Source organism: Gossypium raimondii, chromosome 1, assembly GCF_025698545.1.
Source record: "Gossypium raimondii isolate GPD5lz chromosome 1, ASM2569854v1, whole genome shotgun sequence".
Taxonomy (NCBI): domain Eukaryota; kingdom Viridiplantae; phylum Streptophyta; class Magnoliopsida; order Malvales; family Malvaceae; genus Gossypium; species Gossypium raimondii.
In genome coordinates, this window is record NC_068565.1 from 4,707,813 (window position 1) to 4,725,151 (window position 17,339).

Here is a 17,339-nt window from a genome sequence, read left to right on the forward strand (position 1 = left end):
AATTTTATACCCGAATCCAAATTTGAATATATTATATCAATGCCTAAATTCACTCTCTAAAACCTAAATCTCAAATAAAAACAACACATTTTCTGAAATCCAAACCTAAAATATAATTTTACCCAACTCAAATTCATAAATATTAAATAATTAAAATTAGGAAGAAAGGAGTCCTGCTATTTATAGATTTGAATAATAATTAATTTTATATCTTTATTTTAAGAAATATTTTATATATTTATTATACATATATAATTATTGTATTAAAAATATTTTATATTCATATATTTATTAAATTAAGTGATAAGAATTATGAATAATTAAAAAATGTCCTATTGATGCTGAAATTGAAACTTTTGTTGTGTTGATTGAACTTATCCTTTAGCGTGTACAACGGATGTTTATTTTTTTCTCGAATTGTATGATTTTATTCAAAATTAATTTTAATATAAATATGTAATATTTATGAAAATATTTTCATAAAATAAATAACTATAATTTAATTTTTAAGTAATATCATATAATTATATTAATTATTAATGCTTATTCTACTTGTTCAATTATAGATTTAGGTATTTTAGATTCGAATTTTTTAACTCGAAATGATTGAGTTAGAATTTTTTTTTATATATAAAATTAACTCAAAAATATTCTTATATCAATGGAAATTATAAGTACAGCACTGTAAAAATACCAGACAGATGGAGAAACACAAACTCTACATTTTTTCCATGCAAGTTCCCCGATCGTTTTAAAAAAAAACAGAGAGACCTTCATATATTCTAAGCAAAGGTCCTAATTTTCCAAGCTTTTACAATTCTGATCATGAGAAGAATGTGGTGACTTTGGAAAGATAGTGAGATCCATAACACCTCAAATTATTTATTTTTTCTAATCTCTGAATCTGACAGGTCTGAAACACTTTTAACATACTTTCCAACCATAGTGGTAGTTTCAAGCTTTGCATGATCACATCCGTCTAATTTCTTTCCATTGTTTAATATTTGTTGGATGGATGGTGACTCATACATGTTAAAGAGGATGTGGTCTCCGGCCGGGACATGGTCGAGGCCTCATTGCGAACGGATATCCGCCATGTCTTTCTATGCTTTCCCTAATTACTTCTCTGCCTTGTTCTATCAATGAAGGCTTATCAGTACTGCTTCGAAAATTATAGGCTTTAGGCTGTTCTTCAGCCACCAACTTTACCATAAAAAACTCAACAAACAAGCGAGCCCCAGAGCTCCAAATCAAGAACAAAGCAAACAGTGAAATACAGAACAATACTTTGAAACTAGCCATTTCAGACCTCTAATCTGCGTTACTGATAGTCTGCATGAATGCTTCAATGCGGGGTCCTATTTATAGCCCTTTCTCCATCACGTTCTGTATGATAATAAATAAATGAAGTTATTTTGTACGATTAAACCTTACTTAGGCGTTGCGACAATATCAAATCGGGTGAGTTGGAATCATTAATAAAAAGTTATCGGATGTGGATCCCCTTGATTCCTTGGTTTTTAATATCTATCGAGTTTAATTTTTTTTATCAATAGCTTACTACAACGAGACTCCATTCTATTGGGTGCTCAATCCAAACTCCACTTATTCTTTTCCCTTCTGATAAACGAGAGAAAAATAAATAAACCAGCAGCTACACCCAATACCATTCTTACCTCATGTATATATCATCATGCAGTACCTGAAGTATCACTGCCGGAGGATAAAAATATAAACTGGGAACACTAATAATTTATAGACACTTTGAATCAAAGCAATTTTCGGGCATAGACCAGTTAGCATTAGCAGTTGCAGATAACAACCCCACGAAGCAGCCACTATTGAGTCCAAGCGTGCATTGATTGAAGAAGGAAGGGAAGCCATTAAAGCAAGCATTGAAATAAATGGACTTCCATACGAGACAAAACGGCGAAGTCCAAGGGGACCTGATCCTCATCATCATTAATAATTGTAAAAATAGAATGTTGGTAATGATAATGATGCCCAAAGTGCATGGCACATATATCAGATCTTCGGAAACTGTGAGCATTCATTATGATATTATACCATGGAGAGATTTAAATCTGTGTCATTTTTCTTTAGAAAAATTTTAGATCAAAATAGATAATATCTCATAGTTCTGGTGCCAGTTATATTAGCAACTAGTGGCACATAGTCTATCATGTTAAAGGGAAACAATTTAGGCAATCTTAATCTTCCTTCTGCCATATTTTTATCAAATTAATAATGTTAAACTTAAAACAGGGCCTTGAGTTAGCAGCTTTCTTTTTCAAGCTCTTCTGATCTTGAAGAAATGAGAAAAAGGGCAACCAAAAAAAAAAAAGAAAGAAGAAAGAGAGAGAGAGAGGGTAAATTAGCAACGAAACGACCCATTGTTTGGCAAGAAAGAATCAGAGAGAAAATGGAAATCCAGACCACACTGCTTTCAAACAAATTGTGGTGCAATCATGCAAAATGCCAAGACCCCTGACATGGAACACTTCCTTTTTCCTTTTTGTCAAAACGCTAGAGCTTAGAAGATTAAAAACTAAATAAATATTCTTGACTTAATCTTTATGCTAAAACAAAGTTAATCTTGGATTAGTGGGGCATTAATTTTATCTTCAAAGTCGGTAATATGCTTTGGCAGAGCTGAAATAACTAAGGTTGTTGGTTAATGTTCACCTTCTTCATAAACTTTAGTAGAAAAGAAAAGATTATATTTCCAATAAAATCTTGTCCCATTTGACCGTACTTAAAATATCCTGGAAAAAGTTTCATCTCTAGACCCCAAAAAAGAAAAAAAAAAGAAAAAAAGAATCATCTTTCCAATAAAATGGTGTCCCATTTGACCAAGCATAAAATATACTGGAAAAAGATGCAACGAAGCCTATAACCCTAGTCATGCACCGTTGGCAAATTAGGATAAATTATAAAAATAGTTATTTTTATTTATCTCATATTATATTTTTATAATTTATTCAATAAATTAATTACATAAGCAGAGTAAAAAGTTCCATTACAGCCCAAGTCATTATTATCTTTCCAAATCTCTAAACCTCATGGGACAATATTTTTACAATAATTAAATTCATAGTAGGTTTTAGGTATGATTAATTAATTGGATTATTAAAGAAGAAAAGTTCATCTTCATGACTAGTGACTGAACTTCACAATCATTGAGCACTGAATTTTTTAGTCAAATGGGATAAGCTATTTTATTCAATGGATACCTTCTTCTTTACATTTTCTTCTTCTCTTTGGGTATAAAATTTCAGTGCTAATCAAATGACGAAATCTCAAAAAAGGTAATGAGGTCTATTGGCACTTAGGTAAAGTCGGTTTGTTTAGTGGAGGATACAGTTAAAGCCCCACTTGATCATGTTTTGTTCGTAACCTGTTGGATTTGACGAATGAATATGAACCACAACGTTTAGGGTTACTAACAATCCTTTCCCTATTACCGCTAAAGAATTGCGCCGATTGTCGAGTAGTTGGAAAAGGGTTGGTGGATTCATATATAACATTCCAAGGTCCATATTGTTTGTGATAATAAACATTGGCGGACTCAAAAAAAATGTTTGGAGAGTTAGAATTAAATTGTATTTTTTTTACTATCGTAAAAATATAAATTTATCATTTTAATAATCTATATCTTTATAATTTTTAAATAATTAAATTAAATTTTTATTATTTTAGAGGCCAAAGTATAATTTTACCATTACTAATTTAAAATTTTATAAATTATGAATGGGCTAAATAAAAAATTTCCATTTTAGGCCCCCATAAATCAACATGTGATGACATGATTATATTATCACTAAGAGTTAGTGAATTGAGAGTTGTTAAACATGAAAAATTTTATGTAAAGTTGTTCATAGAGTCGAATCGGATCAAGGACTGATTTTAAATTAAATTTTATGTTTAAAATTATTTAATTTCATCAACATAACCTTTAAAAAACCCAATGAAACCAAAACAATCCTAGCTCCAAGAAAAATTGTAATTGATGAGAAAAAAGAAAAAGTAGAAATAAAAGGTGAGAGTTAGGGTTGGGTGGCTTTCTAAATCACCTCTCCAATTTTCTTAGCTTATAACTTGATAAGTTCAAAGAAAAGACAACCTAATCTTGTTATGGTGTTTGACTGAAACTTTAATATCTTATTTGTTAATCATCCACAACAATATTAAAATAAATTAATAAAATTACATTAAAACAATCTTTTGTTTTTATTTTTAATTTCAGAATTTGAGTAAAAGTTATCACTCCATTAATATTTTTAAAATAATTTCATATATATATATATATAAAATTTAATTTCATCATCAACATATCATTTAAAAACCCAATGAAATCAAAGCAATCCAACATCAAAAGCAACTCCAAGAAAAATTGTAATTGATAATAAAAAGAAAAAGTACAAGTAAAAGGTGAGAGTTAGGGGTGGGTGGCTTGCTTATGTCACAAGCTTAAGCATGCTTATGTCACAACCTAAATCATGATTTTAAATAAATAAATAAATAAAAGTAGTTTTTCAAATATTTTAAGGTAGGGATAAGTTAAATGGTCAAAATTTTTAACTTTTGAAAAAGTATTTTTCAATAAAATTATCTTTTTATCCCCTCGATAAATCTTTTACTTTACAAGATCAGGTGTAACACTCCTTACCCGTATCCGACACTGGAATAGAGTACGAGGCATTACTAGAACACATACACTTGTAAACGTATTTAACCGAGTTATAAAATTTCATCTAAATTAAAACTTTCAAAATTATAACATGTTTTTATAACTCTTCACAATATATCCTCAAAATATTATAATCTTAATAAATAAAGTCTACGAGACCCGATACATACTCATGCAATTCAAGGCTTCATTTCCATTTCATTCAATTCGCAATTTCTCATGCTCACAATTTAGATCATATCACTAGCAATTTTCATTTAATTCACTTACAATTCAATGTCACTAAGTTTAACACTAATACGTATTTACCATTTAACTCAACATTTATCGATTATACCATTCATTAATACATTTATGAAATTCTCAATTTTGCAATGAAGATATCACTTTAGCTTAAATAACAACATCATCCTGGTATAAATACACTACCACTTATCCATTTGCTTTAATTCTTTTGGGCCCATTTATCACTTACAATCCTTAAACAAATTAGGGAACGGTTACGAAAAATTGAGTAATTCACTTCCACTTTGTCATAGTATAACTATGGTCTTACTTATGATCACTTATCACTTGTCCCTGATCAGATAAGTGTAGCTAGACTACCACTTATCACTTTGTCACTTGATCAGATAAGTGTAGCTAATGCTACCACTTATCACTTTGTCACTTGATCAGGTAAGTGTAGCTAATGCTACCACTTATCACTTTATCACTGATCAGAAGTACTCAAATCCGGTGTTCCGCTCAATTTGATCATTTATCCATATATCAGGCTTACCAACATGTGTTAATTCATAAACCATTCATGACATTATTTCATGCCAAATCATATATTGAATATACCATACACACATACTATGAAACTTTATTTTTACACATGGGCTTAAACCATGACCAATAATGCACAAATATAAGCACCATTCATATTTCATCGTTTATCAGTTATAATCAAACATATGACCATTTATACACGAATCATTCATATATTTCCCAATTTTCCTCCTCCTCCTCTCCATTCCACATCCTTAATGTGTATAACACACTTAAACAACATTAACTATAATTTCACTATTCACTCACATGTATATTCAAAGCTGTTTATCAGAGTCAGAGTCACTAAATTATTTTTATCCGGAGCTACAGAGCTCCAAATTAAGATCCGTTAATTTTTCCTGAAACTAGACTCACATATATTCTTGCCATAAAATTTTCAGAATTTTTGGTTCAGCAAAATAGTACAGTTTATTCTTTAAAATTTCCCCTGTTTTGCTGTCTGACAGTTCCGACCACTCTTTACTAAAAATTAATTATCTCATTGTACAGAATTCTGATGATGTTCTTGTTTGTTTCTTCTAAAAATAGACTCATTAAGGATTTTAACCATATAAATTATAACTCATAATCATTTTTGTACAATTTTTAATGATTTTCCAAAGTCAGAACAGGGGAACCCGAATTCATTCTGACCGTGTCTCACAAAATCTATTATATCTCATGATTTACAATTTCATTTCTCACACCGTTTCTTTTATAAGAAACTAGACTCAATAAGCTTTAATTTCATATTTTATTCATCCTCTAATTCAATCTCTACAATTTTTTGTGATTTTTTAAAGTTACACTACTGCTGCTGTCCAAAACTGCTTTAGTGCAAAATGTTGATTTCAATTTTGCCCCAAATTTCACAGTTTATACAATTCGGTCCTTTCTCAATTAACCCCTCAATTAATAAAATTTTCTCAATTAATACTTTACCTAGACATTATAAGTTGTTACACAACTATTTAAATTCATAATTTCCACATATAACTCTATCTTCAAACTCTTTTACTATTAGGTCCCAAACATTCACTTTCTATTCAATTCTTTCAATAAAATCAGCATATGAACAATTTAAAGCTCTAATTCCATGCTAAATAATCATATAATTCCAGCACATATTCATATCAACTTTCAACTTCTTTCATAAAATCAAAAACTAATAAATTTAACAAGTGGGCCTAGTTGTAAAAGTCATAAAAATACAAAAAATTCAAGAAATAGTCAAGAATTGAGCTTACTTGTAGTAAAAATATGAAGAACCAGCTTGAATAAGCCCTTCCATGGTGTTTTAGCTGATAAGAATTCAGAAAAATGAAGAGAAATCTAGATAATTCCACTTTGGTCCTAACCTTATTAAGCAATTTTTGCAATATTTCAATTTTGCCCTTAATTCTCCTTACTTTCTTGCTGATTTCATGCCTTTGCCGTCCAGCCCAAATAGACCTTGGGTCTATTTTCCTTTTAAGCCCTCTTCCTTTTATCATTTAAGCTATTTAATCATTTCCCAAAATTTTGCATTTGTTACAATTTAATCCTTTTTGTTCAATTAATTATCGGAACTTCAAAATTTCTTAACGAAACTTTAATACTAACTTTTTAACACTCCATAAATATTTATAAAAATATTTATGGCTCGGTTTAAAATCCCCGAGGTCTTGATACCTCATTTCGATTCTAATTATTTTAATATTTATTTCCAGTGCACTATTCACTATTTCAAAAATTTTCCTAACTTCACATTTAACTTATACTTACTAAATTAATAATATTTTCTATCCATTTGTCGAATTTAGTGATCTCGAATAACTGTTCCGACACCTCTGAAAATTTAGGCCATTACATTTTTTTTTCTCGTCGAATTTGTGGTCCCAAAACCACTGTTCTGACTAGACCCAAAATCGGGCTATTACATCAGGTCTAGGATAGACACTTTATTTTCTCAAAAGCATTTATGGACAACCATGATAAACATTATCAAAATTTTCAAAAGCACTTTTCAACCTCAATGGTAAATTAGCTCTCAAAAATTTTGGGAGGCACAAGCGATACAAATAAAGAAAAGCCTAATTGTTACTGTGGTGTATGTTTTTTGGCATAATGATAAATTTAACTCTTATCGTTTACATGTTTTGTCAATTTGATCATTATTCATTTTTTAGTTAAATTTGACACTTAACCTTTTAAAACGAGCCAAATTTAACCATCAACTTTTCAGAAAGAGTTGAATGAAAGGAAATGATTTATTATTATGGAGTTTATACTCAACCGTCGTTAAAGATTTAATACTTGAATGACTAAAATGAAAACACCATAAAAATTAAGCCAACGATGGAGAGTTTACCCTAATTTTAATTTAGATTACTTTATGGTTGTTAATTAATTAGACTTTAGGAAAACATATTTAAATTAATTTATGGTTGACAATTTAGACTTTATTTTGATAATTAATTACATTGTAACTCATTACCATTATCTGTTTCTATTATCAAAATAACTATAAGGTCCAATTACAAATGAAACTCTTCTTTTCTTCTTGCCAAATGTAGGTTATCTTTCCTTCTTCTTTAACCTCTCATGTTGTGGATTGTCCATTCAACACCACATCCCACACCATACAAAGTAGACATAATTTGCCACCTTTCTTCCACTTAAGTGAAAATCACTCCATTTGCTATTACCATATATACCAATACACACTTCCTTCCTATGCAATTAATGGGGAATCTATCAAGCCTAATACTTGATATATAGCTACTTAATTCCCACTCATTTCTATGCATTCACAACTAGTTATTTGTTATTTAACCTCATTTTCTATACTTTCTACTTGTGCATAATTTCAATACTAATTTGAATAAAGTTAGGAAAAAGTATTTTTAAGATAATTTACTTTATAATTTCAACATAAAGTAATTGAATGGAAGTGTAATTTTAGGGTTTTATTTATATTCTCTTGTAATTACAAAGAATTGTAATTCCTTAACGTGTTTAGTTGAAGAGTATAATTATATTGTAACTTTTTATGTTATGTTTGATAGTACAAATTGTAATTACGCATCAAATCATTATATGTATTATATCAGTCTAAAAAGTAGATAATAATATTATTACTAGTAAAATTAGCAAGAAAAATAAACATCATATGCAACTTTATCTAATTGTTCAAATGCATTCTTGTTGGATTATTCCATCTTTAATATTTAACAGATGCTTCTTAATTCTTATCATCATCCGTTAGTCCTCAATCATGTTCATCATCATCTAAATTTAAATCTACGTCATTAAAATTATCAAAATCTCCTTTCATGTACTCTTTAAGATCATCTCAATTTCACCTATAATTGAACTTATAAAATATGCAACATATATACCTATTCAACCACCTGCAGTTGAAACCACAACTGCAATACAAGGTTCATATTCTTTAGATGCAGCATCTGCACAAAGTAACATATGCTTTAAATTTTATATATACTTAATTAACAACCATCATGTTGAAACCAATATCTGAAATATTAATTTAAACTTGGTTTAGGTTCTGTTTATTGTTAATAGAGAGGTATATAAAGTCCTCTGTCCCATAGCTCAGTATAAAAGTATAAAGGTGTCAAGGTGCCAACCAACCCATCCAAAACTTTAACTTCATATCCGACAAAATCTCAAATTGCTGCATCTCTCTTCTTTTTTTTTTCCTTTAAATATTGATGCTGTGCCTCTTACTGGGCAACTTACAGCTCATGAAAATTTAATAATTTAATAGTTTGTAGTTTAATCCAAATAATAATAAAAACAAAAACTACCGTATTTAATATATGTATTTCTCCTCAAAACAGGAAAAAGAATAACAATGATTATTTTTATATAAATATATTTTCCATTTCCGATTCTTTATACAATAATATCTAGAATAATTCATAATCTTTCTCTAACCCTTAATTAAAATGATAATACATTTTAACACACTCAAACCCACATCCTCTTGCACTAATAACAATATCGATGCCAACTGAGTAAAGACTCAACCGGCATCATTAGCTGGTAGTTAACTCGATCAAATCCATCACTTGATTTTGCTTTTATTGCATTTTATAACAATTTCTACGTTTGTCAACAAAGTCAGCCACCCATTCCTATGGCAGAAAGCTCTTTTGCTTCCATTACTGTTACACATTTCATCCGAATGCTCAAATTCACTGCTTACAGCGACAATAGATCGCCTCACCACATGGGTTAGCACGGAAGAGAAAACATGAAAGCAAAGATGTTATTACATGATGTTTTCCAAAGACAATAATGGCTCTAGACTGACAATTTCCAAACAAAGTTATCATGAACCAAGTACCAAACGTTAAACACACCATCTCTTTCTAATGTACACACCTCAGGGGCACAAGACGACTAAATGCAAATAAATTTTAACTCAAATCCATCAATTCCAACAATCTCATCTACTAACTTGTATCTAAATGAAAGTTTTCCCCTATTCCCTGAACTATACAACTTGTAACAAATTGGCCCGAGATAAAAGAATGAAAGTTGAAGTTGATCATATAGGAGAGGAGGAGAGGAATTTACATGTTGATACGAGGCACCTTTTCACCTTCCAGTAAATTATCAAACGAAACCACAAACTACTTTTAAATGGACTGCAGAAACAATCATCTCTCAAGCTTTTCAAATAGATTTGAGAGAGCTTGATAAAGAGTGGAAGCAGCAGGAGGCATAGGCAATGAACCGAGAAGAATATCTGATGCAGTGATAGATGGATTACCATAAAATCTAGAATTTTCTTGGTTTCTGGTTGTCACTACACTTCCTTCAAGTGAGCACCCCAAAAATGCACCTGCAGAGGTCACCAAGACATCACAACATCATAAGCCCAATATTTTGTATGCAACCGGTGATGAAGGGGAAAATGGTGCATAAAAAAGCCAGATATATAATATTTAGTAACATTTGGAAATTTCTCATATAAAAAGGTTAACTAAGCATGTCTTCATAGCTTCACATTTCCATGCATGCACTCAGCTGCCAACTCTATCTCTGCAGGTCCACAAGACTATGGAGTGTCCTCACTATCGCAATACTATCCAAATCCCTTTTGTTTGAAACTCGAGGCTTTTAAACTTAAACCTTAACTTGATTCCCAGTCCATCAACCCCTCTAAGCTAATTTTGACATCATTGTATTCAAAAGCTTTTGTTTAGTATTCTTCCTTGGTTATTCAAGGGGGAAGGAATGCACATGGCCAGTAGGAAGGGGTTTCTCCAGTACAGTCAAAACTGGACCCCAGTGGGCAACCAACGCAACATTAACTTATTCTAATAACATTAGCCCCAACTTTCTTCTGGTTAGAGACAGTAGAACTGGAATAGTTCCGATGGGCTTTCCAAACAGCAAAGCAACAAAACTATGCAAACTAACAAATCCAATCATAAGTTTGCTAGGAAAAGAAATCTGACCTTTACTACAGCTGTATGTATAACAAGCAGCATAACCTCCAGAGCCCCCACGTATGTCAGCTTCAGCAGCTCGCCCAACAATGCCAGCAGCTGCACTCAACCCTGCTCCAACTGATAAATGCATGTTTCCACTAAATGTTGCAACAGCACTTTCGTTTCTCAATACAATAATGAAATCCGTAAATTCACCTCCAGCCTGTTAGATTCAAGAAATAGAAGTAAAATAGTTATAAAAGTACGTTGAGTCAGATTGGCACTACACATTCAATCTTGTGAAGGATAGTGTTCAATGATTTTCAAAACAGTTTCATCATCACAACTGGTAAAGGGAAAATTTATTTTTCTCTCTTTCTTGTAGCCTTAATACAAACAGCATATTGAACAACGACCAACATTTTAAAATACTGTAGGAGCTAAGCAGTTAAAGAACCACGGAAAATATCAACTCACCTGAAATCCCCAGCCAACACCACAGGAAGATATTGCAGATGGTGGAGACCATGATCCATCATCTCTACGAGCAACAACAAGCCCTGTTCCAATATTGTATGTCACCATAACCCCGACCTTTGCAACAGTAAGAATTGCAAGCCCTTTTGCTTGTCTTAAAATAGCATCGGGTATGGACTTTTCAGGTTTCAAGGATCCAACCTGCTACAAATTAATACATCCAAACTTAAATGTTTAAGAACTTTCACCAGCTTTATGATATGGTCTATGAGATGAATGCTTTCAAGGATAAATCCAGATGAGTTCGAAATAAAAAGTGAGACATTACCTTACTATAATTGTTAATAGTATTTGCAGCCTTATAAATCTCATATTCCATGGATTGGCCCCAAGGAAAATTCAGCCATGATCTTAACGTACTGAGGTCTGTCAGATCATGGGTAGGCAACTGAGCAGCACGACAAATGTGGTCCATCAAGTATGATTGGACGGGCTCAAGCCTCACGCAACAAACATCACATACTCGTTGTGGGTTCCCCATGTGGAATTTCATTGGTAACAGGCTCCGCCCTTTAGAACATTCATTGCAGAAGATCCCACCACAGAATCGGCAATGATGACGGGAGCGCATGATAGGATGGAACCGCATATTACATAACATGCAATTAGAAGCAGCACTGTCAGCCAACCACTTTGGTGGCTCTGCTTCAAGAATTTCATTGATGTTACCAAAATTAGCTTCTGCAAGCGTTTGAGCCATCTCTTTCCAAGTTTGTTCAAGAAGATGGCTGGATAACCAAGTGATCCCATATCTTTGAACATCACCTGAAGCTATAGAACTCACTTTGCCTCGAGCGGCTATTAACATCTCACTGAACACATCCCACACAGTCAGATCCTTACTTTCTCCAATAAACTGATTTGATCGTACACCATCATCAGGAAAGTATCCTCCATTCAGACATAGGCCTCTATCCCATTCTTCGTGTTTATTTTCAGACACAGGAGGGACAGACACAGGTACCCAAACTCCAGTTTCTTCAGAAAATGGGGTATCATAGTAAAAAGCTTCTCCCTTTTTCTGATTTCCATCGCTCGAAAGAATTTCCATACTATTGCATCCACTAACTCTAGGATGGACTTCACTTTCAGATCTTTTAAGCTGCTTTCCATCTTGCATAACATCGGTATCTACAAGAGTACATTTTTCTCTACTTTCCTCCACTTTTTCCAGATCCTAACACAATCATTAAAAAAAAAGCACTATTGTTTTTTCTTGAACCAATAAACAATAATAACAAAAAAATCAAAATAAAAATAGCTATAATTCACCAAGATTAACAAGCTGTTCCACAAACTAAAAGAACAAAGATAAGCATATTATGCGAGCAAAAAGAAAAAAAAATAGCAAAATATGCTATAGCCTATAGGTACATTTCGACATAAAACTTGCTGCCATACTAAAATCCATATCAAATTAAATAACCTACAATTTAAACAATGACTTTGCTCTAATACTGGGAAATCACATCAATGCATATCAAGATACACACTAAACATACAAGAAGAAAGACATCTGATATTGAAATACCATCAATATGCAAAGATGATCTCTTTACAATAAAGTCTCTGTAGCTATTCATACAAGAATATGTATAAAAGCTTCGACTAACAGCTACTCTTAACTCCTTAGCAGACTATAAAGGATAGCAAATAGTTACAACTGAACCAATTGTATAACAGCTTCGACTAACAGCTACTCTTGACTAACAGCTACTGACTATCCTTAACAATGCAGCAATGCTAAAACAGTGCGATCAATCTCAGGCATCCAATAAGAACCTTCAAATTTTGTTATACAAAGAAATACTAAGAACAACCCTCTACTTGGAGAAGCTAAATAACAATTAATCCAAAACAGAAAGAAAACTAAAACTAACAGATGCTCCCTTTTCAAAGAAAAAAAGAATAAACAATAAAATGAAACAATAAAAGAAAATTGTATTCCATCTTAGTTAAGGTTATTCATTCAACCATCTGGGCTAAACCCAATTAGAAAAAGCACGGAAACAGCATTTACAAACTTTCCAGCTCCTTTTCCTTGGTTTTCTATGCAACCAAACAGATATTTAACACGAGAAAGAAAATAATAATAAGAATTACCTGGGAAGATAAGAATTGAAACTGGTTGTCTTCTGGTTCAATTTTAGGGTATTTTATCAGCCCCTCCATTGATTCCTTTCGGATTTTTTTTCAAATGAAAAGAAGATTTTATACGACCAAATAGAGAAAAAGAACGAACGGGAGGAAGAGGAACGAGAGCTAAAACAGTATGTCGTTTTGAGTAAAACATTTATGTTTTTTGCCGTTTTGTTTTGGAGTTACGTACGTCGTTGAGATAAAGTTGGAGGCTTAACACTTGGGATCACGTGTTGTACAGAACGGTGTTTTTTTTTTTTTTTTAAAGCATAAGATACTGTAATTTATGTATATATTTATTTTATTTTGGCTTAATTTCACAGAAAGAACTTAAGCTATATCATTTGTTTGAATTAAGTAACAAAACTGTTTTTATCAAATCAAATACTTAAACTTTATTTTCTTAATCAATTTAGTCTCTGTATTTATTTTACATCTATTACGGAAATAAAGTTTAAGTATCTGATTCGATCAAAAATAATTTAAGTATCTAACTGAAACAAATGACATAATTAAAGGGTCTACTATTCAATTAAGCCTTTTACTTTTTATAACTATAGCTATCATTATTTGTTTTACTGTCTACTATTAATCATGATTGGTGTGAGATGATATTAAGATAAAATCATGATAAATTATAGCATAATGGTGTTTTTGTACTATTGTACCAAGTCACAGATGTAACACACTAACACTTCATTAATTTTATTTTATTTTATTTTATACAGAAATTAGAATTTAGAACAGTAGCTTTTCTAAAAGTATTTTTTCAAAAATCAATTATTATTTTTAAAGATTTATCTTTCTTTATAAAATAAAGAATGATCTTTTAAAGCAAATAAGTTATGTACACATTGAATTTTAATTTGTTAAATCACTTCAAAATAATTATATATTATCTATTTATATTATCTTCAATAATATTATCTAGAGAATAAATCTAAAATATTATATATATAAGCTACACAAGTATGTTTCTTTTAGAAAAAAATTAATGTGTCGTTATAATATTGCAACAAGTGACAACTTGTAATTGCTTTTAAAAGTTAAATTAAATAGATAATATTTTAAAAATAAATTAGATAAGAATTTAAGTACATAAATAAGTAAATAAATATTTACATATCTAATATCTAGTATTTCATATATATTATAATATTTAAAATCTAAAGTTGATGTGAATAACTTATTTTGACACATGGATAATTATTATATTTTAAAAATTTAAATAAATTTTAAAATTTTACCTAAATTTTTATGTAAGAAAATTAAAATATATAAAATTATAATAATATAAATACTATTTAATCATCATAAAGATAAATTAATATAAAATTTAAAATTATCATTATAATTTGATTTGATTTTTAAAAAATTAATTTTAATTATTTCTTGAAATTAAAAATTATCTATTATCTAATTTAAATTTAAGATAACTAAATTTTTAAATTTTTATATAAATGTTCTTATAAAATTATTTTAAAAAATAGTTTTTAGTTTCTTTATTTTAACATATCTTATTCTATTTTTTACTTCCAAATTTTTTTACAGAGCATCAATTCTTTTAAATTTCTTAGTATTAAATTATAAATAAATTATATTTTAATTAATATATACAATCAACCCATACATCACAGTTGAAAAAAATATAAATATCTTAATAATAATATTACGACAAGTGGCACATATAACCTACTGATTGAGCTACAACTGATTGAGAAAATTCCTGTTGCTTTAATTGTAGAAAGAATAATAAATATAGCTTTTCTCCATTGGTTAAATGTTTTAACCTTTGGATTTAAAAATATATTTTTAATTTTAACTCGTTTAAAATATTAATGATTTAACTTTAAAATTTGTTAACACCTTAATTAAATGAAAAATATTGTATTTTAATATATTTTTAAAGATTAATATGTATTGTGTTATCCACTTCTTTTCCTCCCACATGTATAGAATTCAAAAATAGTATTGGGTATTGAATATTATATTTATAGTTATAATTAAATAATTAATTTGTCAAAAAATAGATTAAATCCAATGATATTTAAATACGATACTTCAAAATTATTTAGAAAAGCACTTTTAAATACCAATGTGAAAAAAGTTATATGAATTAAAGGTAAAATCATGCTTTAAACCAAATATTTATCACAGTGGAGAAATTTATCAAAGATGTTAAACCAAGTAAGCAATCTGATTTTTGACAAACATTTAAAGCTAACATAATGATATATATGTATATATATACATATATATATATATATATATAAATTAATCATCAGATGGAAATAGAGCAATGTCGGGTGTTGGAGCTGGAGAAGGAAAACCGACACCCATAAATCCAAATTTTTTTATAAGCTCTTTAGTGTTGAGTTCATTGACATTGTCCGATGGATGGTACTTGTCCCAAAACACATGTTTGCTTCTATCTCTGCAAAGTGTTAATGCTAAGTGTCCATATAAGCGGGGGTTGAATCCTCCCAAACGAACAACATGGTGAACCAACAGTAATAAATCCTACAAAGCAATCATGACATCCATGGATTATCTATTTTTCTTCCAATGATATGATTTTAAAAGAAATTATGAAATTATGATCTTTGGCACAATATATTTCCTACGTCGCAAATACTATTTGCTATGATTTTCTTCCAACGAAATAGTTCTAGTGACGAAATAAACTAGTTTCATAGAAAATTTTGATTGAAAAAATCATTCTATTGTAGGATTTATTCTATTTTTCTTTTAATTTTTATCATAGTCTATATATATATTTATATAGTTACTATTTGGTACACTGACATTATATAAATTTTATTTCATTATTAATTTTAAAGAATTGTCATATGTCTTTTTTTAAAAAATTTTACTATATTTTTATAAGACACTTGTCAACTCTTAGATCTTGTTTGTGCAATTCAAAAACTCTGCTAACAGTATACCAAATATTATTTTATCATTGAAGAAAACTAGGTAACTTTGAGAATTTCTCTTCTAACAATCATTAGCTTCAAAATGAACTTTGTTACAAAAATGAACTTAGACTATTTACTTACTTCAATACAAAGCCAGACCATCGTTTTTATACTCACAGAAAACTTGCTTTCTTTAACAAACTAGCTAACCTTCCAACCTTCACTAACTACTTCTTTAACCATTTTATTATCTTTAACATGCATCCATCTTCTCAATTGACAATACCCGAAGAAAATTTCTAAATCGAGCAAAATAAGAAAGCGACAATGGTTTGGTTAATACATCAGCAACTAGATTGGACGCAGGAACTTCCCCTACAAAAACTGAACCATCGGCAACCTTCTCCCGAACAAAAAATAAATCTAACTCCACATGCTTGAAATTGGAGTGTAACACAGGGTTAGCAGCAACAGCAACAGCACTAGAACTATCACACCATATATTTGGTGGAGAAGCAGACCCAATATGCAACTCTCGTAACAACGAAAGTAACCACATAACATCACTTGTAACAGCAGCAAGACTTCTATATTCAGCCTCAGCTGTAGAACGCGATACCACCTGTTGTTTCTTCGATGACCATGAAACACGGTTAGACCCAAAGAAAACACAGTACCCCGAAGTAGACCGCCGATCATCGAAATCCAACCCCCAGTTTGCATCAGAAAACCCAACTAAACAGAGAGAATCAGACCATCGAAAAACAATTCCAAAATCAATAGTAGCAGACAGAT

General features: G+C 30.3%; 1 protein-coding gene across 2 annotated transcripts; it reads right to left on the bottom strand.

Moving 5' to 3' along the window:
• Positions 1-9,753: 9,753 nt before the first annotated feature.
• On the bottom strand, positions 9,754-13,789 carry LOC105777174 (hypothetical protein). Of its 2 annotated transcripts, none has more exons than XM_052630365.1 (5): positions 13,591-13,789; positions 11,756-12,664; positions 11,428-11,631; positions 10,978-11,173; positions 9,754-10,358 (listed from the first exon to the last, which is right to left on the bottom strand). In XM_052630365.1, exons 1-5 carry the CDS (start codon positions 13,657-13,659, stop codon positions 10,174-10,176), a joined length of 1,563 nt encoding a protein of 520 aa, XP_052486325.1. In that variant the 5' UTR covers positions 13,660-13,789; the 3' UTR covers positions 9,754-10,173. The 2 variants fall into 2 exon arrangements, with proteins under 2 accessions (XP_052486325.1, XP_012455741.1); XM_012600287.2 differs by having other exon boundaries at positions 11,428-11,628; positions 13,591-13,787.
• Positions 13,790-17,339: the final 3,550 nt, after the last annotated feature.

Bases quoted from the DNA above. Each gene is read 5' to 3' on its own strand.
- LOC105777174 (XM_052630365.1), bottom strand. From the start codon at position 13,659: ATGGAGGGGCTGATAAAATACCCTAAAATTGAACCAGAAGACAACCAG. The intron at 12,665-13,590 runs GTAATTCTTATT...TGATTGTGTTAG, and splicing joins TTCAATTCTTATCTTCCCAG to GATCTGGAAAAAGTGGAGGA. The intron at 11,632-11,755 runs GTAATGTCTCAC...ATTAATTTGTAG, and splicing joins CTATTAACAATTATAGTAAG to CAGGTTGGATCCTTGAAACC.